The sequence below is a fragment of the Lolium perenne genome, chromosome 1, assembly GCF_019359855.2.
Source record: "Lolium perenne isolate Kyuss_39 chromosome 1, Kyuss_2.0, whole genome shotgun sequence".
Lineage (NCBI taxonomy): Eukaryota > Viridiplantae > Streptophyta > Magnoliopsida > Poales > Poaceae > Lolium > Lolium perenne.
In genome coordinates this window covers 153,198,658-153,224,348 of record NC_067244.2, presented here as the reverse complement: position 1 = coordinate 153,224,348, position 25,691 = coordinate 153,198,658, and the positions used below count along the sequence as shown (strand labels likewise).

Below are 25,691 nucleotides of genomic sequence, written 5' to 3'. Positions count from 1 at the left end.
CATGTGTTCTTAGCTCATAATATTCATGGCGAAGTTTCTCCTTCGTTAAATTGTTATATGGTTGGAATTGGAAAATGATACATGTAGTAATTGCTATAAATGTCTTGGGTAATGTGATACTTGGCAATTGTTGTGCTCATGATTAAGCTCTTGCATCATATGCTTTGCACTTATTAATGAAGAAATACATAGAGCATGCTAAAATTTGGTTTGCATATTTAGTCTCTCTAAGGTCTAGATAATTTCTAGTATTGAGTTTGAACAACAAGGAAGACGGTGTAGAGTCTTATAATGTTTACAATATGTCTTTTATGTGAGTTTTGCTGCACCGGTTCATCCTTGTGTTTGTTTCAAATAACCTTGCTAGCCTAAACCTTGTATCGAGAGGGAATACTTCTCATGCATCAAAATACTTGAGCCAACCACTATGCCATTTGTGTCCACCATACCTACCTACTACATGGTATTTCTCCGCCATTCCAAAGTAAATTGCTTGAGTGCTACCTTTAAACAATTCAAAATTTATCACCTCTGATTGGTGTCAATGTTTTATAGCTCATGAAGAAGTATGTGGTGTTTATCTTTCAATCTTGTTGGGCAACTTTCACCAATGGACTAGTGGCTTCATCCGCTTATCCAATAATTTTGCAAAAAGAGCTGGCAATGGGATTCCCAGTCCCAAATTAATTAACAAAAGTAGACACTCCTCCATGGTATGTGATTGTTCGACGGCACCCGAAGGATTCGGTTAGCCATGGCTTGTGTAAGCAAAGGTTGGGAGGAGTGTCATCATAATAAAACTAAAATAAAAAGGCACTCCTTCATGGTATGAGATTGTTGGCAGGCACCCGAGGATTTGGTTAGCCATGGTTTGTGAAAGAAAGGTTGGAAGGAGTGCCATCCAAAAATAAAATAAAATGGGAGCCGCTCTTTGAAGGTTTGTCTGGCAAGGGGGTTAGAGTACCCGCTACCATTCGTTGACAACAGCATACACCTCTCAAAACTTTATTTTTATGCTCTCTATATGTTTTCAAAACCAAAGCTCTAGCACAAATATAGCAATCGATGCTTTCCTCTTTGAAGGACCATTCTTTTACTTTTATGTTGAGTCAGTTCACCTATTTCTCTCCACCTCAAGAAGCAAACACTTGTGTGAACTGTGCATTGATTCCTACATATTTGCATATTGCACTTGTTATATTGCTTTGCGTTGACAACTATCCATGAGATATACATGTTACAAGTTGAAAGCAACCGCTGAAACTTAATCTTCCATTGTGTTGCTTCAATACCTCTACTTTGAATTATTGCTTTGTGAGTTAACTCTTATGCAAGACTTATTGATGCTTGTCTTGAAGTGCTATTCATGAAAAGTCTTTGCTATATGATTCACTTGTTTACTCATGTCATATACATTGTTTTGATCGCTGCATTCACTACATATGCTTTACAAATAGTATGATCAAGTTTATGATGGCATGTCACTCCAGAAATTATCTTTGTTATCGTTTTACCTGCTCGGGACTCGCAGAACTAAGCTTGGGGATGCTGATACGTCTCCGACGTATCGATAATTTCTTATGTTCCATGCCACATTATTGATGTTATCTACATGTTTTATGCACACTTTAGTCATATTCGTGCATTTTCTGGAACTAACCTATTAACAAGATGCCGAAGTGCCAGTTCCTGTTTTCTGCTGTTTTTGGTTTCAGAAATCCTAGTAACGAAATATTCTCGGAATCGGACGAAATCAACGCCCAGGTTCCTATTTTGCCCGGAAGCATCCAGAACACCCGAGAGTCACCAGGGAGGGGGCACAGGCCACCCAAACCCTAGGCCAGCGCAGCCAGGGGGGCCCGCGCCACCCTATGGTGTGGGCACCCCTTCGACCCTCTGGCACCGCCTCTTCGCCTATTTAAAGCCCCTGGATCGAAAACCCTGATACGTTCGACGAAAACCACAGAAACCTTCCAGAGCCGCCGCCATCGCGAGGCCAAGATCTGGGGGACAGGAGTCTCTGTTCCGGCACGCCGCCGGAGCAGGGAAGTGCCCCCGGAAGGCTTCTCCATCGACACCGCTGCCATCTCCACCGCCATCTTCATCACCGCTGCTGCTCCCATGAGGAGGGAGTAGTTCTCCATCGAGGCTCGGGGCTGTACCGGTAGCTATGTGGTTCATCTCTCTCCTATGTACCTCAATACAATGATCTCATGAGCTGCTTTACATGATTGAGATTCATATGAGTTTGTATCACAATTTATCTATGTGCTACTCTAGCAAAGTTATTAAAGTAGTTCTATTCCTCCTGCACGTGTGTAAAGGTGACAGTGTGTGCACCGTGTTAGTACTTGGTTTATGCTATGATCATGATCTCTTGTAGATTGCGAAGTTAACTATTGCTATGATGGTATTGATGTGATCTATTCCTCCTACATATGCATGAAGGTGACAATGTGCATGCTATGTTAGTACTTGGTTTAGTCTTTTGATCTATCTTACACTAAAGGTTACTAAAATATGAGCATTATTGTGGAGCTTGTTAACTCCGGCATTGAGGGTTCGTGTAATCCTACGCAATGTGTTCATCATCCAACAAAAGTGTAGAGTATGCATTTATCTATTCTGTTATGTGATCAATGTTGAGAGTGTCCACTAGTGAAAGTGTAATCCCTAGGCCTTGTTCCTAAATACTGCTATCGCTGCTTGTTTACTGTTTTACTGCGTTACTACTGCTGCAATACTACCACCATCAACTACACGCCAGCAAGCTATTTTCTGGCACCGTTGCTACTACTCATACTTATTCATACCACCTGTATTTCACTATCTCTTCGCCGAACTAGTGCACCTATTAGGTGTGTTGGGGACACAAGAGACTTCTTGCTTTGTGGTTGCAGGGTTGCATGAGAGGGATATCTTTGACCTCTTCCTCCCTGAGTTCGATAAACCTTGGGTGATCCACTTAAGGGAAAACTTGCTGCTGTTCTACAAACCTCTGCTCTTGGAGGCCCAACACTGTCTACAGGAAAGGAGGGGGAACGTAGACATCAAGCTATTTTCTGGCGCCGTTGCCGGGGAGGAAAGGTAAAAGGTACTCACACTCCGGACCTCGGCTACCAAGCTATTTTCCGCCGTTGTAAGTACTCGAAGCTATTTTCTTTAGATCCTGCAATTGCATCTTTTTGTTTCTTGTTTACACTAGTTTGGCATAATGGACAAGAATGAGCTTCTTATTCTATTTCCTGATTTAAAATATGGATTGTTTGATGCGAAAATTAAAAAACCTGTGGAATCTTATTTGCATGCTGGTAGTAATATTAGTATGAACGCTTTGAACACCATTGTTGATAATGATATAGAAAGTTCTAAGCTTGGGGAAGCTGGTTTTCATGATCTTTTTAGTCCCCCAAGCATTGAGGAGAAAATTTTCTTTGATGATACTTTGCCTCCTATTTATGATGATTATAATGATAGTGGTCTTTTGGTGCCACCTACTATGGAGAGTAAATTTTGTTGTGATTATACTATGCCTCCTACACTTGATGAGAATAATAATGATAGCTACTTTGTTGAATTTGCTCCCGCTATTACTAATAAAATTGATTATGCTTATGTGGAGAGTAATTATTTTATGCATGAGACTCATGATAAGAATGCTTTATGTGATGGTTATATTGTTGAGTTTGCTCATGTTGCTACTGAAAGTTATTATGAGAGAGGAAAATATGGTTGCAAAAATTTTCATGTTACTAAAATGCCTCTCTATGTGCTGAAATTTTTGAAGCTATACTTGTTTTATCTTCCTATGCTTGTTACTTTGCTCTTCATGAACTTGTTTAATTACAAGATTCCTTTGCATAGGAAGCATGTTAGGCTTAAATGTGTTTTGAATTTGCCTCTTGATGCTCTCTTTTGCTTCAAATACTATTTCTTGCGAGTGCATCATTAAAACTGCTGAGCCCATCTTAATGGCTATAAAGAAAAGAACTTCTTGGGAGATAACCCATGTGTTATTTTGCTACAGTACTTTGTTTTATATTTGTGTCTTGGAAGTTGTTTACTACTGTAGCAACCTCTCCTTATCTTAGTTTTGTGTTTTGTTGTGCCAAGTAAAGCCGTTGATAGAAAAGTAAGTACTAGATTTGGATTACTGCGCAGTTCCAGATTTCTTTGCTGTCACGAATCTGGGTCCACCTCCCTGTAGGTAACTCAGAAAATTAAGCCAATTTACGTGCATGATCCTCAGATATGTACGCAACTTTCATTCAATTTGAGCATTTTCATTTGAGCAAGTCTGGTGCCATTTTAAAATTCGTCAATACGAACTGTTCTGTTTTGACAGATTCTGCCTTTTATTTCGCATTGCCTCTTTTGCTATGTTTGATGAATTTCTTTGATCCATTAATGTCCAGTAGCATTATGCAATGTCCAGAAGTGTTAAGAATGATTGTGTCACCTCTGAATATGTTAATTTTTATTGTGCACTAACCCTCTAATGAGTTGTTTCGAGTTTGGTGTGAAGGAAGTTTTCAAGGGTCAAGAGAGGAGGATGATATACTATGATCAAGAAGAGTGAAAGCTCTAAACTTGGGGATGCCCCGGTGGTTCACCCCTGCATATATCAAGAAGACTCAAGCGTCTAAGCTTGGGGATGCCCAAGGCATCCCCTTCTTCATCGACAACATTATCAGGTTCCTTCTCTTGAAACTATATTTTTATTCGATCACATCTTATGTGCTTTACTTGGAGCGTCTGTATGCTTTTATTTTTGTTTGTGTTTGAATAAATTGGATTACATCATGCTTGTGTGGGAGAGAGAGACGCTCCGCTGGTTCGTATGAACACATGTGTTCTTAGCTCATAACATTCATGGCGAAGTTTCTCCTTCGTTAAATTGTTATATGGTTGGAATTGGAAAATGATACATGTAGTAATTGCTATAAATGTCTTGGGTAATGTGATACTTGGCAATTGTTGTGCTCATGATTAAGCTCTTGCATCATATGCTTTGCACTTATTAATGAAGAAATACATAGAGCATGCTAAAATTTGGTTTGCATATTTAGTCTCTCTAAGGTCTAGATAATTTCTAGTATTGAGTTTGAACAACAAGGAAGATGGTGTAGAGTCTTATAATGTTTACAATATGTCTTTTATGTGAGTTTTGCTGCACCGGTTCATCCTTGTGTTTGTTTCAAATAACCTTGCTAGCCTAAACCTTGTATCGAGAGGGAATACTTCTCATGCATCAAAATACTTGAGCCAACCACTATGCCATTTGTGTCCACCATACCTACCTACTACATGGTATTTCTCCGCCATTCCAAAGTAAATTGCTTGAGTGCTACCTTTAAACAATTCAAAATTTATCACCTCTGATTGGTGTTAATGTTTTATAGCTCATGAAGAAGTATGTGGTGTTTATCTTTCAATCTTGTTGGGCAACTTTCACCAATGGACTAGTGGCTTCATCCGCTTATCCAATAATTTTGCAAAAAGAGCTGGCAATGGGATTCCCAGTCCCAAATTAATTAACAAAAGTAGACACTCCTCCATGGTATGTGATTGTTGGACGGCACCCGAAGGATTCGGTTAGCCATGGCTTGTGTAAGCAAAGGTTGGGAGGAGTGTCATCATAATAAAACTAAAATAAAAAGGCACTCCTTCATGGTATGAGATTGTTGGCAGGCACCCGAGGATTCGGTTAGCCATGGTTTGTGAAAGAAAGGTTGGAAGGAGTGCCATCCAAAAATAAAATAAAATGGGAGCCGCTCTTTGAAGGTTTGTCTGGCAAGGGGGTTAGAGTACCCGCTACCATTCATTGACAACAACATACACCTCTCAAAACTTTATTTTTATGCTCTCTATATGTTTTCAAAACCAAAGCTCTAGCACAAATATAGCAATCGATGCTTTCCTCTTTGAAGGACCATTCTTTTACTTTTATGTTGAGTCAGTTCACCTATTTCTCTCCACCTCAAGAAGCAAACACTTGTGTGAACTGTGCATTGATTCCTACATATTTGCATATTGCACTTGTTATATTGCTTTGCATTGACAACTATCCATGAGATATACATGTTACAAGTTGAAAGCAACCGCTGAAACTTAATCTTCCATTGTGTTGCTTCAATACCTCTACTTTGAATTATTGCTTTGTGAGTTAACTCTTATGCAAGATTTATTGATGCTTGTCTTGAAGTGCTATTCATGAAAAGTCTTTGCTATATGATTCACTTGTTTACTCATGTCATATACATTGTTTTGATCGCTGCATTCACTACATATGCTTTACAAATAGTATGATCAAGTTTATGATGGCATGTCACTCCAGAAATTATCTTTGTTATCGTTTTACCTGCTCGGGACTCGCAGAACTAAGCTTGGGGATGCTGATACGTCTCCGACGTATCGATAATTTCTTATGTTCCATGCCACATTATTGATGTTATCTACATGTTTTATGCACACTTTAGTCATATTCATGCATTTTCTGGAACTAACCTATTAACAAGATGCCGAAGTGCCAGTTCCTGTTTTCTGCTGTTTTTGGTTTCAGAAATCCTAGTAACGAAATATTCTCGGAATCGGACGAAATCAACGCCCAGGTTCCTATTTTGCCCGGAAGCATCCAGAACACCCGAGAGTCACCAGGGAGGGGGCACAGGCCACCCAAACCCTAGACCGGCGCGGCCAGGGGGGCCCGCGCCACCCTATGGTGTGGGCACCCCTTCGACCCTCTGGCGCCGCCTCTTCGCCTATTTAAAGCCCCTGGATCGAAAACCCTGATACGTTCGACGAAAACCACAGAAACCTTCCAGAGCCGCCGCCATCGCGAGGCCAAGATCTGGGGGACAGGAGTCTCTGTTCCGGCACGCCGCCGGAGCGGGGAAGTGCCCCCGGAAGGCTTCTCCATCGATACCGCTGCCATCTCCACCGCCATCTTCATCACCGCTGCTGCTCCCATGAGGAGGGAGTAGTTCTCCATCGAGGCTCGGGGCTGTACCGGTAGCTATGTGGTTCATCTCTCTCCTATGTACCTCAATACAATGATCTCATGAGCTGCTTTACATGATTGAGATTCATATGAGTTTGTATCACAATTTATCTATGTGCTACTCTAGCAAAGTTATTAAAGTAGTTCTATTCCTCCTGCACGTGTGTAAAGGTGATAGTGTGTGCACCGTGTTAGTACTTGGTTTATGCTATGATCATGATCTCTTGTAGATTGCGAAGTTAACTATTGCTATGATGGTATTGATGTGATCTATTCCTCCTACATATGCATGAAGGTGACAGTGTGCATGCTATGTTAGTACTTGGTTTAGTCTTTTGATCTATCTTACACTAAAGGTTACTAAAATATGAGCATTATTGTGGAGCTTGTTAACTCCGGCATTGAGGGTTCGTGTAATCCTACGCAATGTGTTCATCATCCAACAAAAGTGTAGAGTATGCATTTATCTATTCTGTTATGTGATCAATGTTGAGAGTGTCCACTAGTGAAAGTGTAATCCCTAGGCCTTGTTCCTAAATACTGCTATCGCTGCTTGTTTACTGTTTTACTGCGTTACTACTGCTGCAATACCACCACCATCAACTACACGCCAGCAAGCTATTTTCTGGCACCGTTGCTACTACTCATACTTATTCATACCACCTGTATTTCACTATCTCTTCGCCGAACTAGTGCACCTATTAGGTGTGTTGGGGACACAAGAGACTTCTTGCTTTGTGGTTGCAGGGTTGCATGAGAGGGATATCTTTGACCTCTTCCTCCCTGAGTTCGATAAACCTTGGGTGATCCACTTAAGGGAAAACTTGCTGCTGTTCTACAAACCTCTGCTCTTGGAGGCCCAACACTGTCTACATGAAAGGAGGGGGAACGTAGACATCAAGCTATTTTCTGGCGCCGTTATCGGGGAGGAAAGGTAAAAGGTACTCACACTCCGGACCTCGGCTACCAAGCTATTTTCCGCCGTTGTAAGTACTCGAAGCTATTTCCTTTAGATCCTGCAATTGCATCTTTTTGTTTCTTGTTTACACTAGTTTGGCATAATGGACAAGAATGAGCTTCTTATTCTATTTCCTGATTTAAAACATGGATTGTTTGATGTGAAAATTAAAAAACCTATGGAATCTTATTTGCATGCTGGTAGTAATATTAGTATGAACGCTTTGAACACCATTGTTGATAATGATATAGAAAGTTCTAAGCTTGGGGAAGCTGGTTTTCATGATCTTTTTAGTCCCCCAAGCATTGAGGAGAAAATTTTCTTTGATGATACTTTGCCTCCTATTTATGATGATTATAATGATAGTGGTCTTTTGGTGCCACCTACTATGGAGAGTAAATTTTGTTGTGATTATACTATGCCTCCTACACTTGATGAGAATAATAATGATAGCTACTTTGTTGAATTTGCTCCCGCTATTACTAATAAAATTGATTATGCTTATGTGGAGAGTAATTATTTTATGCATGAGACTCATGATAAGAATGCTTTATGTGATGGTTATATTATTGAGTTTGCTCATGTTGCTACTGAAAGTTATTATGAGAGAGGAAAATATGGTTGCAAAAATTTTCATGTTACTAAAATGCCTCTCTATGTGCTGAAATTTTTGAAGCTATACTTGTTTTATCTTCCTATGCTTGTTACTTTGCTCTTCATGAACTTGTTTAATTACAAGATTCCTTTGCATAGGAAGCATGTTAGGCTTAAATGTGTTTTGAATTTGCCTCTTGATGCTCTCTTTTGCTTCAAATACTATTTCTTGCGAGTGCATCATTAAAACTGCTGAGCCCATCTTAATGGCTATAAAGAAAAGAACTTCTTGGGAGATAACCCATGTGTTATTTTGCTACAGTACTTTGTTTTATATTTGTGTCTTGGAAGTTGTTTACTACTGTAGCAACCTCTCCTTATCTTAGTTTTGTGTTTTGTTGTGCCAAGTAAAGCCGTTGATAGAAAAGTAAGTACTAGATTTGGATTACTGCGCAGTTCCAGATTTCTTTGCTGTCACGAATCTGGGTCCACCTCCCTGTAGGTAACTCAGAAAATTAAGCCAATTTACGTGCATGATCCTCAGATATGTACGCAACTTTCATTCAATTTGAGCATTTTCATTTGAGCAAGTCTGGTGCCATTTTAAAATTCGTCAATACGAACTGTTCTGTTTTGACAGATTCTGCCTTTTATTTCGCATTGCCTCTTTTGCTATGTTGGATGAATTTCTTTGATCCATTAATGTCCAGTAGCATTATGCAATGTCCAGAAGTGTTAAGAATGATTGTGTCACCTCTGAATATGTTAATTTTTATTGTGCACTAACCCTCTAATGAGTTGTTTCGAGTTTGGTGTGAAGGAAGTTTTCAAGGGTCAAGAGAGGAGGATGATATACTATGATCAAGAAGAGTGAAAGCTCTAAGCTTGGGGATGCCCCGGTGGTTCACCCCTGCATATATCAAGAAGACTCAAGCGTCTAAGCTTGGGGATGCCCAAGGCATCCCCTTCTTCATCGACAACATTATCAGGTTCCTTCTCTTGAAACTATATTTTTATTCGGTCACATCTTATGTGCTTTACTTGGAGCGTCTGTATGCTTTTATTTTTGTTTGTGTTTGAATAAATTGGATTACATCATGCTTGTGTGGGAGAGAGAGACGCTCCGCTGGTTCGTATGAACACATGTGTTCTTGGCTCATAATATTCATGGCGAAGTTTCTCCTTCGTTAAATTGTTATATGGTTGGAATTGGAAAATGATACATGTAGTAATTGCTATAAATGTCTTGGGTAATGTGATACTTGGCAATTGTTGTGCTCATGATTAAGCTCTTGCATCATATGCTTTGCACTTATTAATGAAGAAATACATAGAGCATGCTAAAATTTGGTTTGCATATTTAGTCTCTCTAAGGTCTAGATAATTTCTAGTATTGAGTTTGAACAAAAAGGAAGACGGTGTAGAGTCTTATAATGTTTACAATATGTCTTTTATGTGAGTTTTGTTGCACCGGTTCATCCTTGTGTTTGTTTCAAATAACCTTGCTAGCCTAAACCTTGTATCGAGAGGGAATACTTCTCATGCATCAAAATACTTGAGCCAACCACTATGCCATTTGTGTCCACCATACCTACCTACTACATGGTATTTCTCCGCCATTCCAAAGTAAATTGCTTGAGTGCTACCTTTAACAATTCAAAATTTATCACCTCTGATTAGTGTCAATGTTTTATAGCTCATGAAGAAGTATGTGGTGTTTATCTTTCAATCTTGTTGGGCAACTTTCACCAATGGACTAGTGGCTTCATCCGCTTATCCAATAATTTTGCAAAAAGAGCTGGCAATGGGATTCCCAGTCCCAAATTAATTAACAAAAGTAGACACTCCTCCATGGTATGTGATTGTTGGACGGCACCCGAAGGATTCGGTTAGCCATGGCTTGTGTAAGCAAAGGTTGGGAGGAGTGTCATCATAATAAAACTAAAATAAAAAGGCACTCCTTCATGGTATGAGATTGTTGGCAGGCACCCGAGGATTCGGTTAGCCATGGTTTGTGAAAGAAAGGTTGGAAGGAGTGCCATCCAAAAATAAAATAAAATGGGAGCCGCTCTTTGAAGGTTTGTCTGGCAAGGGGGTTAGAGTACCCGCTACCATTCGTTGACAACAACATACACCTCTCAAAACTTTATTTTTATGCTCTCTATATGTTTTCAAAACCAAAGCTCTAGCACAAATATAGCAATCGATGCTTTCCTCTTTGAAGGACCATTCTTTTACTTTTATGTTGAGTCAGTTCACCTATTTCTCTCCACCTCAAGAAGCAAACACTTGTGTGAACTGTGCATTGATTCCTACATATTTGCATATTGCACTTGTTATATTGCTTTGCATTGACAACTATCCATGAGATATACATGTTACAAGTTGAAAGCAACCGCTGAAACTTAATCTTCCATTGTGTTGCTTCAATACCTCTACTTTGAATTATTGCTTTGTGAGTTAACTCTTATGCAAGACTTATTGATGCTTGTCTTGAAGTGCTATTCATGAAAAGTCTTTGCTATATGATTCACTTGTTTACTCATGTCATATACATTGTTTTGATCGCTGCATTCACTACATATGCTTTACAAATAGTATGATCAAGTTTATGATGGCATGTCACTCCAGAAATTATCTTTGTTATCGTTTTACCTGCTCGGGACTCGCAGAACTAAGCTTGGGGATGCTGATACGTCTCCGACGTATCGATAATTTCTTATGTTCCATGCCACATTATTGATGTTATCTACATGTTTTATGCACACTTTATGTCATATTCGTGCATTTTCTGGAACTAACCTATTAACAAGATGCCGAAGTGCCAGTTCCTGTTTTCTGCTGTTTTTGGTTTCAGAAATCCTAGTAACGAAATATTCTCAGAATCGGACGAAATCAACGCCCAGGTTCCTATTTTGCCCGGAAGCATCCAGAACACCCGAGAGTCACCAGGGAGGGGGCACAGGCCACCCAAACCCTAGGCCGGTGCGGCCAGGGGGGCCCGCGCCACCCTATGGTGTGGGCACCCCTTCGACCCTCTGGCGCCGCCTCTTCGCCTATTTAAAGCCCCTGGATCGAAAACCCTGATACGTTCGACGAAAACCACAGAAACCTTCCAGAGCCGCCGCCATCGCGAGGCCAAGATCTGGGGGACAGGAGTCTCTGTTCCGGCACGCCGCCGGAGCGGGGAAGTGCCCCCGGAAGGCTTCTCCATCGACACCGCTGCCATCTCCACCGCCATCTTCATCACCGCTGCTGCTCCCATGAGGAGGGAGTAGTTCTCCATCGAGGCTCGGGGCTGTACCGGTAGCTATGTGGTTCATCTCTCTCCTATGTACCTCAATACAATGATCTCATGAGCTGCTTTACATGATTGAGATTCATATGAGTTTGTATCACAATTTATCTATGTGCTACTCTAGCAAAGTTATTAAAGTAGTTCTATTCCTCCTGCACGTGTGTAAAGGTGACAGTGTGTGCACCGTGTTAGTACTTGGTTTATGCTATGATCATGATCTCTTGTAGATTGCTATGATGGTATTGATGTGATCTATTCCTCCTACATATGCATGAAGGTGACAGTGTGCATGCTATGTTAGTACTTGGTTTAGTCTTTTGATCTATCTTACACTAAATGTTACTAAAATATGAGCATTATTGTGGAGCTTGTTAACTCCGGCATTGAGGGTTCGTGTAATCCTACGCAATGTGTTCATCATCCAACAAAAGTGTAGAGTATGCATTTATCTATTCTGTTATGTGATCAATGTTGAGAGTGTCCACTAGTGAAAGTGTAATCCCTTGGCCTTGTTCCTAAATACTGCTATCGCTGCTTGTTTATCGTTTCTTTGCGTTACTACATGCAATACCACCACCATCAACTACACGCCAGCAAGCTATTTTCTGGCACCGTTGCTACTGCTCATACTTATTCATACCACCTGTATTTCACTATCTCTTCGCCGAACTAGTGCACCTATTAGGTGTGTTGGGGACACAAGAGACTTCTTGCTTTGTGGTTGCAGGGTTGCATGAGAGGGATATCTTTGACCTCTTCCTCCCTGAGTTCGATAAACCTTGGGTGATCCACTTAAGGGAAAACTTGCTGCTGTTCTACAAACCTCTGCTCTTGGAGGCCCAACACTGTCTACAGGAAAGGAGGGGGAACGTAGACATCAAGGACATGCCCGGTTTCGCCTCTGCATGCAGAATAGACGTATTTGGGAAATACATTGCTTTGAGCACTATGCAACAAAGGGAATCCAGATTTTGAAGCAGTCTCCAACTCTGTCTAGCAAGCATGGCCATATTGAAAACGTGCAAATCTCTAAATCCCAGACCACCATCTTGCTTCGACTTTGTCATATTGTCCCAGCCTATCCAATGACAACGTTACTTCTCATCTTGTTGGCTCCACCAATATCTACATATCATAGAACTGATTTCATCACATAGTGACTTCGTCAAGTCAAAACATGACATTGCATATGTAGGAATTGCTTGCGCAACGGCTTTTATCATAATCTCCTTCCCAGCTTTTGACAGTAGTCTCTCCTTCCAACCCTGTATTCTCTGCCAAATCCTCTCCTTCAAATATTCAAACTCCTTACTCTTCGATGCTCCCAAGTGGACCGGTAGACCAAGGTAGCGCTCATTAAAGGATTCACGTGGGACCAAGGACTCCCAGAACTTCTTGCTTTGCTCTTCGATTTGTTCCCTTACTAAACATAGCTGAGGATTTATCCTTATTTATCATCTGGCCCGATTGAGATTCATAAAGGGCAAGAATTTGTTGTAACTTTGTGGCGTTGCTAGCATTTGCCTTCATCACTATCAGCGAGTCATCTGCAAAGAACAAGTGGTTAATTTTCGGAGCTCCCTGGCATAATTGGACCCCCTGCAGAGAACCATCCTCCTCCGCTGCTCTAAGCAAAGCTGACAACCCCTCCGCACACAGAATGAATAAGTACGGAGACAGAGGGTCTCCCTGCCTGAGACCCCTCTCAGGCGTGAACGGTTCTTGAAGATTCCTATTCACCTTCACACAGTAGGAAACTGATCGAACACACTTCATGACCAGATTAATCCATGCAGCCCCAAATCCCATTTTCTCCATAATTCTCTCCAGGAAACTCCACTCAACTCTATCATATGCTTTACTCATGTCCAACTTCACCGCCACCAAACCATCTCGCCCTCCCTTCCTCCTATGCATCATATGTGTGATTTCATAAGCAAGAAGGACATTATCAGTTATCAACCGTCCTGGTACGAAAGCCGATTGTGTTGGAGAAATGATATGTGGTAAAACCACTTTAAGCCGGTTTGCCAACACCTTGGAGATCAATTTGTATAAAACATTGCACAGACTTATTGGCCGAAATTGTGTGATTCTCTCGGGATTTGTAACCTTCGGAATGAGGACTATGGTGGTCTCATTCCAGCCCATAGGCTTGTTGCCGCCATTTAGCACCGCCAGAACTTCCTCCTGGACTTTTGGACCAACCATATGCCAAAATTTCTTGTAAAAAATAGGCGACATCCCATCTGGTCCCGGTGCTTTGAGATCACCAATTGATTCCAGGGCTTCCTTAACTTCAGCCCCTGTGAATTCCCTAATGAGCATATCATTCATGCCTTCAGTAACTGAGTTATTGACATGTTGTAGGAGATCATCATTTGAGGGGCCTGCAGAAGACATGAACAAACTTTTGTAGTGGTTAGTTATAAAATTTCCTATATCCTCTTCTCCCTCCACTACTCCTCCTCCCTCCCTCTTCAACTTTTTTATAACATTCGTTCTCCTCCTCTTCGAGGCAACCGCATGGAAATAGGAAGTATTACGATCACCATAAAGTAACCTATTTGCATGTGCCCTTTGTTTCCAAAATGTATTATGTTGATCCTCAAGACGACTCAACTTAAACCGCAGGACGTGTTCCTGATCGACTCCCTCCTGAGTGATAGGTCCTCTGCGACATCTCTCCAAGTCCCTCTTGGCCATTTTGATGCGCTTCTTTAACTGCCCCAGAACCTCCTTGTCCCATCTCCACAACTTCCTTCCCACTTCCGCAACAGCATCTCCCACCGTGACCCCCTCTTCTGCAAAAGCAGAATTCCAAGCATCCTCCACAACCTAGGCACACCCTTCCTCATGTAACCACGAAGCCTCAAAGCGAAACATAGGCGCCGAATTTTGGTTACCCATCGGCTGAGCTTCAATATTCATCTCAGCAATCACTGGTCTATGGTCGGAATGGCGTGGATCACCATTTATAATTCTATAAAGAGGGAACATGCAGCGCCACCCCACATTTGCTATCGCCCGATCGAGTCGCTCCCGTGTGTACCCTCCCGCAACATGCCAATTGTTTCTCCAGGTGAAAGCATCACCCACAAAGCCCAAGTCAGCCAAGTTTGCATCCTCCAAAGCTTTCCTAAAGGCATCCATACAACCTGGGGCCCGAGCCGTCCCTCCCTCCTTCTCATGTGAGAACAAAATTTCATTAAAATCCCCCATGCACAGCCAAGGGAGATCCGATTGCCCACTTAAAGTGTGAATGAGCTTCCAAGTATTCTCCTTCATGCCTGATTTTGACTCCCCATAAACCCCTGTAAAACACCATTTGTTGCCTGACTCGCCCACCACATCCACATCGATATGGTACCTCCCCTTCCACTGAAGCTGTACATCGACACCTTTGCGAGCAAAAAGCGCCAAACCACCACTACGCCCCTTACAACCCACAGCAAACATCGTTGGCATATTTAGGCTCCAACGAAACCTATCCATCTCCTCTTCTGTCAGCTTTGTTTCGCACAAAAAGAGAAGATCGGGCTCTTCCGCCTTCTGAAGATCATGAAGGCCCCGAACTGCCGGCTGGTTCCCAAGCCCCCGGCAGTTGCTGGACACAACTTTCATTGCTTCCCGCAGGGCTGAGACGGCAGCCCCGCGTTCAAAAGTGTTCCCTGTACTCCTCCGATCACCTCTGTACCCACCTCCACCCGCCCTTTCTTCACTCCCTCCCCATCTAGCTCCTCTACCTCTACATGCCCTCTTTTATCCCCCACCGCCCCCTCGGCCAGGAAAGAACCCTGGACAACCTCACCCCCACTCTTAACCCCTCTAGGCTTCAAGGATCTCCTGAAAGTACCTTTCCCATTCTTACCATCACCTCCCAGACCACCAGCACCTTTGTTTCCCCCTTCCCCAACCGAGCTGTTTGCCCATCTCCGATCGACGTGTGACCCATAGCCGGGCCATGCAAAACAGGCCCCCCATCTCCTCCATGTTGGGCCTCCACTCCCGCCGCATTAACTTCCCCGACCACATACGGCCCACCATCAATAACCATAGCACTCATATCATCTAAGGCCGGATTAGTAAGAACATTTGTATGCACAGAATCCTTGACCTCTTGATTATTGCTCGCCTCCTTATCTCTTGTATTCTCCTCCGCCCCTAACACCTCCCCAGGCTGCTGCTGTACCTCAGGCCCAGCTCCAACTGTCCCAGAACAAGCCTCACTAGTCTTTACAGACCCTTTGTCTCCATTTTGTACGGCAGCTTGATCTTCCACAGCAACCCCGACTTTGTTCGGTAAGGCTACATCCCCCGCCCTTCCTTGCTCAATGTTGAACGCAAGCTGCTTCTTACTGCCCCGAGTCCCTATTACCTCTTCATGAGATTTACCACCTGTTCCCTTCCCTTCAGTAAGCTTCAAAGGGCTTGTTACTTCTTTTTCCTCCCCCCGACCCGGCACTAAGTCCTTCCTCCAAGACAGACTATTACTCCGTGATCCATGAACTCCTCTCCCCTGGCTCCCATACCTCCTACTTTCAGAGCCTCTCCCCTTATTCCATGATCCACTCTCACCTGAAGAGGACCCCTTCTGATCCGGTATCCACTTAAGCCATTTACCATATTGTTGTGTCTCCCCTCTTCCCAGCTGGATGGAGCATGTTTTATCAATGTGGCCAACTCTGCCACAAGTGAAACAAAAATTTGGCAAAAAACTCATACTCAAATCTGCACCACTTCTCCTTCCCCTCTTCCCCAATTGTGACCATAAGCCCTCTCAGCAAAGGTTTCTCCACTTGTATTCTGACCTTAACTCTAAGGTACTTCCCTGGTGCCATACCATTATCATCAGTTTCGACAGATATAAACTCCCCAATTACCTCTCCCATCTCCTCACCCGTCTTCCTGTTCATTCTTCCCAAAGGCAAGTTAAAAATACGTACCCATATTGGATAACTCGCAAACGCATATTCATCAACTGATTTGTTAACATCAAAATCCTCCATCACTATGATCTCATTTTCAAACATCCAGGGCCCGTCCTCTATAGCTTTCCTCTTCCCACTAGGCTGATGGAACGTGAACAGGAAAATATTACCGCCCACAGTTTTACAGTGGATACCTTTAAGCGGACACCAAGCTCTGCCCAGAGCACCAGCCAAACCTTCCGCAAAAGCAGGCTTTTCCGAGAACAACTTCCCCAGGGCCTGTGGTTCGATCAGCCCGATCTGACTCCCACTGGACCAGCCGATCTTCACCCCCTTCATCTCCGCTTCTGAGAGTTGCAAATTCTTCATCAAACCTTCAACATTCTCCATCCCCTCCATGCCGATCTCCGCGGTCGCTCGGCCGGACGGACGATCTAGGTCTAGGTGTATTACGATCACACGCCCTAGTCACGTATGGAAGGCTTTTGGTGGATTTTGGACGGAAAAACACGGACCTCCAGATCTCACACGGGCGATCGCCCGGATCGGGAAGGCACAGATCGTAGGAGGACAGGAACTACGGTGGAAAGAGCGAGGATTGGATCTGTGCGCGTTGTAGATGGAGACCAGAACGAAGACCTGGGAGCGCCCCAGAATCGCCTCCCGATCGCCTCCGGGAATTACGCGGACGGACCAAAAAAAAGTGCGATTATAGGGCTGCCCGAACAGATGTACTCAGATGTTTATAAATACGTGCGTGAAGATGCATCCTGCACCGGCTACTGCAGAGCATTGTCCCACACGGATCGATGGGCAGACGGTGACCGTTCATCCCCAGGAATCAGGCTGGTTGCGGGCAATACAACGGTTCGCGCCGGACGCGAATACCCACGCCTCGATGTAGTTCCAGCCCAGCCCACTCCGCGGCTGCACCAGATTGAACACCGACCCACCACGCGTCCCTCCCAGCCCCTGTCTTCCTCTTCCCCTGCCGCACCACGCCACCCAACCACCCGGCTCCAAACCCGCCGCCGCCGCCATGGGGAGGCGATCCGGGGGCAGGAAGCTGCCCTTCTTCGCCTCCGCCGGCTCCACCTCCTCCACCAAGCGCACCCGCTCCGCTCGCCGCCTCCCTTCCCTCCCCAAGACCACCTCGCCGCCTCCCCCCCACGCCACCTCCCCACCCCCCGCGCCGCACCCCACCACGTCCCCGCCCGACCTACCTTCCGCCGCCGCGGCCTCCGTGTCCGGCAAGGTCGCCAAGAAGAAGGCCGGCGCGCGCCTCTGGATGCGGCTGGACCGCTGGGGGTCCTCCGAGATCCTCGAGCTCGACAAGGCCTCCATCATCCGCCGCGCCGGCGTGCCCCTGCGCGACCTCCGCATCCTCGGCCCCATCTTCTCCCACTCCTCCAGCATCCTCGGTACCCATCCCCACCCCCGCCCGCCCGCCGATTTCACTACCCATCCCCACCGCCACCGCCGCAACTTACTGACCTACAATCCCTACCTGCGCAGCTAGGGAGAAGGCGATGGTGATCAACCTGGAGTTCATCAGGGCGATCGTGACCGCCGACGAGGTGCTCCTGCTGGACCCGCTCGCGCACGACGTGCTCCCTTTCGTCGACCAGCTCAGGCAGCACCTCCCTCTCAAGAGCCCTGCCGGTGGGAACGGTGGGGACCCCGGGAACCAGGCGCCCTGTCTAAACGAGGCGACCGGGGCAGAGCACGAGCTGCCGTTCGAGTTCCAGGTGCTCGAGGTCGGGCTGGAGGCCGTGTGCTCCACGCTCGACTTGAGCGTGGCTGAGCTCGAGAGGCATGCTACTCCTGTGCTCGATGAGCTCACCAAGAACGTGAGCACGCGGAACCTGGAGCGTGTGCGGAGCCTCAAGAGTGACCTCACCCGATTGCTTGCCCGTGTTCAGAAGGTATTATCAGAGAGAGGCATATAAGTGCAAAGTTTCCTTAATCTATCTACATTCTAAACCTTTGATTGCCTGAATACTGTCTGTTATCATTTGAACCTTGATTTGCAGATAAAAATTTGTATCGCCACTTTGCGCTCCTTTCTGGCCCTTGAATTTAGTTCTACCGAAACAATACTAGTTCATTCAACCATCTGTTTGTTCTAAGCACAATTGAGATATGAGTTATAGCTGAAGTTTTGGTCATAGCATGTATATGTACCAATTATATGCAGATTTTACTTAAACCATCTTTCACCTCACACCTTTATCACTTACAATTGGTCACACACGGAGTCAGTCACCAATTGAAGTCTGCTCTTGCGTAACCGCTAGCAAATTAAGGAATTTACTATTTGAGAACTGTTTTGATGCAAGTTTTAAAAGAACCAAATGTCTACTTTGGGTTAAGAATGATGATTTTGTTCAATCCTAGTTCTGGTAGAATTGTTAGATAGACAATTAGAACGAAAAGAGATCATAAACAGCTGAGAATTTTGGATCTTGCTGTTAAGTTTTAGTTTATTTCTATTCTTGTTAAGCTTCTCGATCGTATTGATTACATTATATTGATGCTGGTATTTCTGTCTGTCGTTGCGAGAACCTTGATGACTGATGAGAGCCTGCTCTAAACTGGGTCTTATTCTAAAGCTATTATGTTTGCTGTTGTATCTTTCTAGGTCAGAGATGAAATAGAACATCTTCTAGATGATAATGAAGACATGGCACATCTGTATCTAACACGGAAGCAAGCACAGAATCAGCAGGTTGAGGCCATTATGACATCTGCTGCTTCCAATAGCATTGTTCCTGCAGGAACAAGTCTGCACAGGCTCAACTCTAGTTTCCGGCGTAGTGTGAGCATTGCTACCAGTATCTATTTGGATAATGACGTGGAAGACCTAGAGATGTTGCTTGAGGCCTACTTCATGCAGCTGGATGGAATTCGCAACAGAATTTTATCGGTTAGTCCAATTCCCGACATTTGTTACTGTTCTCTTGAGCTCTTGGGCTATTTAAGACGATGACTTGCATTATTCTTGGTATGATACTTATTTGGTTCAGATCCATCATGTACAGTTTGTTGTTTCATCGTAAGAGTTTCATGCACAGATAGCTAGTCATTTGTTCCTTGGAAAACAAGTGTAAGTTGATATAGAGGTAGCAATTATCATGTACTGAATTATTTCATTATCAAGACTGTTCCTGATCATATTTTAGTCGAGTTGCTTTGGTTTTTATTTCATATTCACCTTGATGTGTACATTAATTTCTCCTTTGGAAATTAACAGGTTCGAGAGTATATTGATGACACAGAAGACTATGTCAACATTCAACTCGACAACCAGCGAAATGAACTCATTCAGCTTCAGCTTACGCTGACCATCGCATCCTTTGGCATAGCTATCAATACCTTCATTGCTGGGGCATTTGCGATGAACATCCCATGTTATCTTTATGACACGGATGGCAGCTTCTTTTGGCCATTTGTTGGGGGTACCTCGGCAGGCTGCTTTGTGATCTCCATCATTTTATTGGGGTACGCCTGGTGGAAGAAGTTGCTCGGCCCTTGAACACAGTGAAGCCAAGTCATGAGATGGTGAAAGAGCTCATCATTGAGAAGGTGGCAAACTGGCAACTCATGTTCGCGTATAACTCTGGCGAGGGAGCAAAGGACTTAAGGACAGAGGAGCACCGTGGGGTTAGGGAGAGAACTCTGATGTATTTATGTTCCAGAGTACTAGATAAGATTATCAAGCTGTGATTTTTTATTGCCATAAAATATACAACTACTTGTTGAGAGGATGTTATGAATCCATCTGCCTTCTCTTCAATTTCACCAGATGTGGCTTTTGTTGGCAACAGAAAATTAATGTCACGATATCTCAGTGAAATCATCTTCGTCATATTCCTACCCTTATGTAGTTTAAGTTGGTTCTTTCTGATACACAAAACAAAATGCAGGGCTACCAGCTTCTGCCCAATGTTTCACAAGGCATGGGCTTCAGGTTCTCTGTAACAATCTCATGGCCTTTCAAGATTTGCCCAAAATCACATGGTGAGTTTGTTTCATCCTGTCAAATAGGATAATGTTCGAACTGGAGACCATGCTGATAAAGATCAGCAGATTGAGCATCAAGCAAGCAACCTGCTACATGTCCACGATTAGCCTTGAGGTGGCAAAAAGAAACAGCACTTTGTAACGGATCTGAACAAGATCAAGTGGTGATGCCATGAACTATTATCACAAGACGATTCCGAGAATGTACACTAAGAATAATCTAATCTTATACCTTGCTATCAGTACACTAGTAACCACGTTTGAATCTAAAAGTTTCTTTTTTTGCGAGAATGCAGAGGAAACACGCTACAGTTTATCGTGGCTGCTGCTCTTCCTTTTTGTCTCCGTGTCTTCATACTCAAGTAAGTCTCAGAAAGAGCTAGGAACTGATAATGGAGCAAGGGAATTCGCAGGTAGGGCAACGCCGCCACCTCGGAGGGACACCGTGGGTCTGCTCCAGTTGTCCATGGCTATCGAATTCGAATCGAAAAATACCACGACGACGGTTATATCATCGTGGAAGTGGCGCCTTACCCCGCGGTCAATTTTCTTGAGATCCGAATACCGCATCTCCCTCTTCTTTGCTGCTTCCTGCATTGCAGTCTTCACTAGCTTCCGAGCAATCCCCTGATACATATAAGTTACAGTAACATTAACAAAATATGAAAAACATTGTTCAATCAGATGACCAAAGAGTATAAAATCACAAATAATGGAGCTGGGTTCTACTACATGGTTTGTTGGAAATAGGAAATGAAACTAAAAAAAAGTCTATATTACCGAGACAGATTTATAGTGAATGGCATGAGGTGCCAACAGCCATGGTTCAGAAAGTTTGCTTAATATAAACAGATCAGTTGCAAAGTAGCTCATTCACAATGTTTTCCATGTAAAATGCAGATGTTAAAGAGATCTAGACATTATTCCTTTGGAAAAAACAAAGATCTACAGAAGATATCTGCTATTGAAAATCCCCTCAACAATTGTTCAACCAGGCATTGCTGAATTAGGAACAACTAAAGTTACACATGCACACCCTCCGCTCCAAATTATTTGAAGTTCTAGTTTTTTCGTAATTTAAGTATCAGCTAATCTATAGAAAAATATATCAACATCTGGCAACACCAAATTAGTTTCGTTAGATTAATCATAGAATACATTTCTGTAGAAATTGGCACATTTTTCTATACATTTGGTAAAACATAAAGAGGTTCAACTTAGAACAAAATTAGAACTCCAAATAATTTGGAAAGGAGGGAGTAACATTCAATTCAGCGACTAGCCAATGGACATGAAAAGGCTTCGGACATGAATAATTTACTAGGGATTCCAATGGACATGAAAAGGCTTCGGACATAAATAATTTACTAGGGATTCCAATGGACATGAAAAGGCTTTAGACATAAATAATTTATTTATAATTTGGAAAGGAGGATAGCATTCAATTCAGCAACTAGCCAATGGACATGAAAAGGATTTAGACACAAATAATTTATTAGGGGTTTAAATGGACATGAAAAGGTTTTAGACATACATAATTTAAATTAGACCCTGCCATATTAGCCAGAACATGACCTATAATCCAAGGCCAGAAGAGTGCAACAAACTTCTAGGTACTAATTCAGTGTTGTTGTCTCTAACTACATTTTGCTATAAACAAATTTAAATACTTAAAAGACCAAAACAGAGGAATTGTTACAAACTTGAGAACCATATAATTCAGTCCCGTGATATTGGACAATCTAAGGTGCCTGCAAAACTATGTTTTTAAGATGTTCACACATGATGTTCTCTATTTCCTTACACAACAGAGCGCCCTCTTACCTCGACAGAAACATCAATCAAAGAACAATGACATTACTGCAAAGGCAGCTTCTGGTCGGACAAGCAATAGCAACTAGCACTGTGCTTTAAAAAAACCAAGTAAAACAAGCTAAACATAAGATAAGAGCACATACATTGCGAGGACTACTGTGGACTAGTTCAACCGCTTTCTGATTACTAAGATGCTCCCAGAGTCCATCCGATGCAAAAATGATGAACTGATCAGTTAACTGTATTGGGTGTACAGTAATTGCTGGATCAGAACTAAGAAGTGGTCTCCGAAAAGTTTCTGGAAGACGAAACTTGCTATGCAAAGGTTCTCTGTTGAACTCGGGTCTCTTCAGATATACATCTCCAATGGACCTTGTTATCTGCAAAACATCATCGGACCATGTGAGATGCACAAAAGAAGCAATTGCCATGGCATTTGCAAAGAGACAGAGACCAGCAGCAGATTAAAGTGATTCATCTAGGAAATGTACATGTTGACATTATACTCGGAAATGTACAACAAATAAAGGTATAAATAAATAAACACTTCATCTGAGGAGATCGGCATTAAGAAAACGGTTTTGCTAATTCTCAGTCGACTGGGAATTTGTTAAGTCTTGGTAAGAACCGTCGATCCAAGACATCCAACATAAAGATCCACGATTTTTTTTTTATATATTTACGAACTCCGAAAACGAGCAGTAATTTTATTTTGCACCAAGTGAACAAATCAACGTGAATATTTTGCACCACTAAGACTTTACTAATTTTCAGTCAACTGGGACTTGTACACTGTATCCAAGAGCTGTCTTGATTCATGGCAATACACACATTCTTACGTTATCATCAATTGTTTACACAGGAAATACAGAAGAGAATAAAAACACCTAATATGGTTATGATAACTGAAAAATTGCCTAATGTAAGAAAAATGCAGCAACAATTCAAACAAAAGCACCTGGGAAAGCTATGATTAGAACGAGAAGTTGAGCCTGATGTATGTAGACTGTATAAAATCAAAGCTACTTCATTACAACATGTCAGTTACAGTTTCTGAACTCTGGATATTTACCTGTATAATACCCTTCACACGCCATACATTGTGCTTCAAGACGACAATGTGGGGATCATCAGGATGCATTGCCTGCATCTCCCGCCTAACCTCCTCAAATGATGCATTATGTTCCGCTGAGAGCTGCATTGCAATAACCTCTCCAGTTCCCTTGACAAGTCTCCCAAGAATAGCACGGGAGTCCCCGACGTTTGCAATATAGAGAGTTCCAGCGCAAATCACACCAACTAGACAGCAAGATCCTACAGCCGCTAATTGAGGCCTCATAGACCATTGACTACTAACTAGAGAGAGAAATCCATCTTCAGTTGCTCGGAAAGCCTTCCGAATCACTTCCACTGACATGCACTTTTGCTCAGATGCAAATTCTGAAAAAAAGGAGTTCATCATGCAAGGAAAAAATGGAGATTGGCATGTGTTAAACATGCCACAATATGACCCAAATGTGGGTAGAACACACTATCATTTACTTATTTATTTTACAGGCATCAACAATTTCTTGCACATTTCCAGTTGTAATATTATTAGAATGCAATGATGTGGTTATAGAACCAAGGAATGCAAATAGCGCAAAGTAGGCCACTGGTCTAAACGAAACAACATTTGAAAGGAGCTTGTTTGATCTGTGTAGTACTACAAGCAGAACTACAATGCAGGCATCCAATGAATAATCTACTTCAATGGAGAAAAAAAGAGAGAGCAGTCAGCATAACTCAGACACCATTGCAAGTCATAGCAATTAGGCAAATGGACATTTGATCTAAGCTAGAGAACATGAGTGGTACACAGCAGCAGTTGAGGCCTTACCCTTGAGATGGTTGAACATGTGGTCATTGATGTAGCGCGCCGTCTCCGGGCCACCATGCCCATCATAGACGCCGACGAAGGTCCCCTGCAGGTCAGAATCGTTGGTCGTGAGCGGGCCGGATTCCACCTGGCTGTGGTCCTCCAGCAGGTTATTGGCCTGGACGACGGCCATGGAGAACTCGCCGGCGACGAGCTGCCCCGCGTCCTTGTACCACAGCAGCCCCTCCTGCCGGCCGGCCGCATCCACCCCCTTGCGGGGGCGCCCGTCCGGCGACGACGCGGGGCCCCAGCACGATCTCAGGTAATCCATCGCAGCCGAGAGCATCCCTCATCTCCACCACCGCCTAACCGCTCGCTCCCCGACAAAAGCCATCATATCTGTCCAGTAACCTCCCCTCTTATCGCCCCCTCGCGAAAATCTGCAATCGAAACCAACCAACCAACGGGAACAACAGGATCAGTAACGATCGTCCACGGCGCGATCGGAGGGAGGGGAGATCGCCAAGAACCGCCGCACTCCACTCGCATTGGAGGACGAGGGGCCAAACAAGAACTCACCTTTTCTTGGGTGATGGCTAGCCTCCTGCGATCTCGCGAACGGAGAGGGGCGGCGTTGGATCTGGAAACCGGCCGATCTCGAGCACTCGGAGGATTGGGTTTTGGCGGAACCGGGTGGGCTCCTCTCTCTCGCTTTCTCTCTCCGGGATCCAGAAGAAGCAACCGAGAAGCTGTCTGATCCGGGAGGACTAAAAAAAGATGCGCTTTTCGGCCGTCTCCCCCGTCAAATCTCGCAGGCGGGGTCGATCGACGAACAGATCAGGCAGGAATCTCTCTGTATCTCGCCTCCTTCACTCCTCCTGGGCACAAGAGAGGGAGAGAGAAGGCAGTAGCAAGCAAGAGAGAAGACGAACAAGGCAACCAAGGCGAGAAAGGGGGGTCAGGGCCAGCAAGGCAATGGCACAGAGATGGGAGATGGGACCTAATTTCATTCGGGACTGGCGTGGTGACTATTTCGTTGCCATGCTCCCGTTAATCCTTCCCCTGTTTTTTTCCCCTCGTTGCACGTTTCTTACACAGGAAGAAAAGGCATATGCCTAATGCCCTGCAATTATTTCCCTGAATGTACGCGTGACGTGGTAATTTTGTGTGCTTACTAGACCAACTCCGTTTGTTGCTTTCGCCTCTTACTCTTG

General features: G+C 43.7%; 2 protein-coding genes across 2 annotated transcripts; one reads left to right on the top strand and one right to left on the bottom strand.

The window, feature by feature from the left end:
* Window positions 1-17,699: 17,699 nt before the first annotated feature.
* On the top strand, window positions 17,700-20,573 carry LOC127308108 (putative magnesium transporter MRS2-G). Its single transcript, XM_051338886.2, has 4 exons — window positions 17,700-18,202; window positions 18,297-18,706; window positions 19,423-19,707; window positions 20,035-20,573. Exons 1-4 carry the CDS (start codon window positions 17,821-17,823, stop codon window positions 20,314-20,316), a joined length of 1,359 nt encoding a protein of 452 aa, XP_051194846.1. The 5' UTR covers window positions 17,700-17,820; the 3' UTR covers window positions 20,317-20,573.
* A 347-nt stretch (window positions 20,574-20,920) lies between these two features.
* LOC127308118 (probable protein phosphatase 2C 72) lies at window positions 20,921-25,491 on the bottom strand. The gene is made up of 5 exons (XM_051338897.2): window positions 25,057-25,491; window positions 24,499-24,917; window positions 23,692-24,059; window positions 22,763-22,999; window positions 20,921-21,431 (listed from the first exon to the last, which is right to left on the bottom strand). The coding sequence occupies exons 2-5, from the start codon at window positions 24,821-24,823 to the stop codon at window positions 21,174-21,176; spliced, it is 1,188 nt and encodes a 395-aa protein (XP_051194857.1). The 5' UTR covers window positions 24,824-24,917; window positions 25,057-25,491; the 3' UTR covers window positions 20,921-21,173.
* Between the last annotated feature and the right edge of the window lie 200 nt (window positions 25,492-25,691).

What these genes read in the sequence shown, in the direction of transcription:
- LOC127308108 (XM_051338886.2), top strand. Translation starts at nt 17,821, where the DNA reads ATGGGGAGGCGATCCGGGGGCAGGAAGCTGCCCTTCTTCGCCTCCGCC. An exon ending in CCACTCCTCCAGCATCCTCG is followed by an intron (nt 18,203 to 18,296) that starts GTACCCATCCCC and finishes CTACCTGCGCAG; the next exon opens with CTAGGGAGAAGGCGATGGTG. An exon ending in TGCTTGCCCGTGTTCAGAAG is followed by an intron (nt 18,707 to 19,422) that starts GTATTATCAGAG and finishes GTATCTTTCTAG; the next exon opens with GTCAGAGATGAAATAGAACA.
- LOC127308118 (XM_051338897.2), bottom strand. Translation starts at nt 24,823, where the DNA reads ATGCTCTCGGCTGCGATGGATTACCTGAGATCGTGCTGGGGCCCCGCG. An exon ending in CATGTTCAACCATCTCAAGG is followed by an intron (nt 24,060 to 24,498) that starts GTAAGGCCTCAA and finishes CCTTTTTTTCAG; the next exon opens with AATTTGCATCTGAGCAAAAG. An exon ending in TCCACAGTAGTCCTCGCAAT is followed by an intron (nt 21,432 to 22,762) that starts GTATGTGCTCTT and finishes TATATGTATCAG; the next exon opens with GGGATTGCTCGGAAGCTAGT.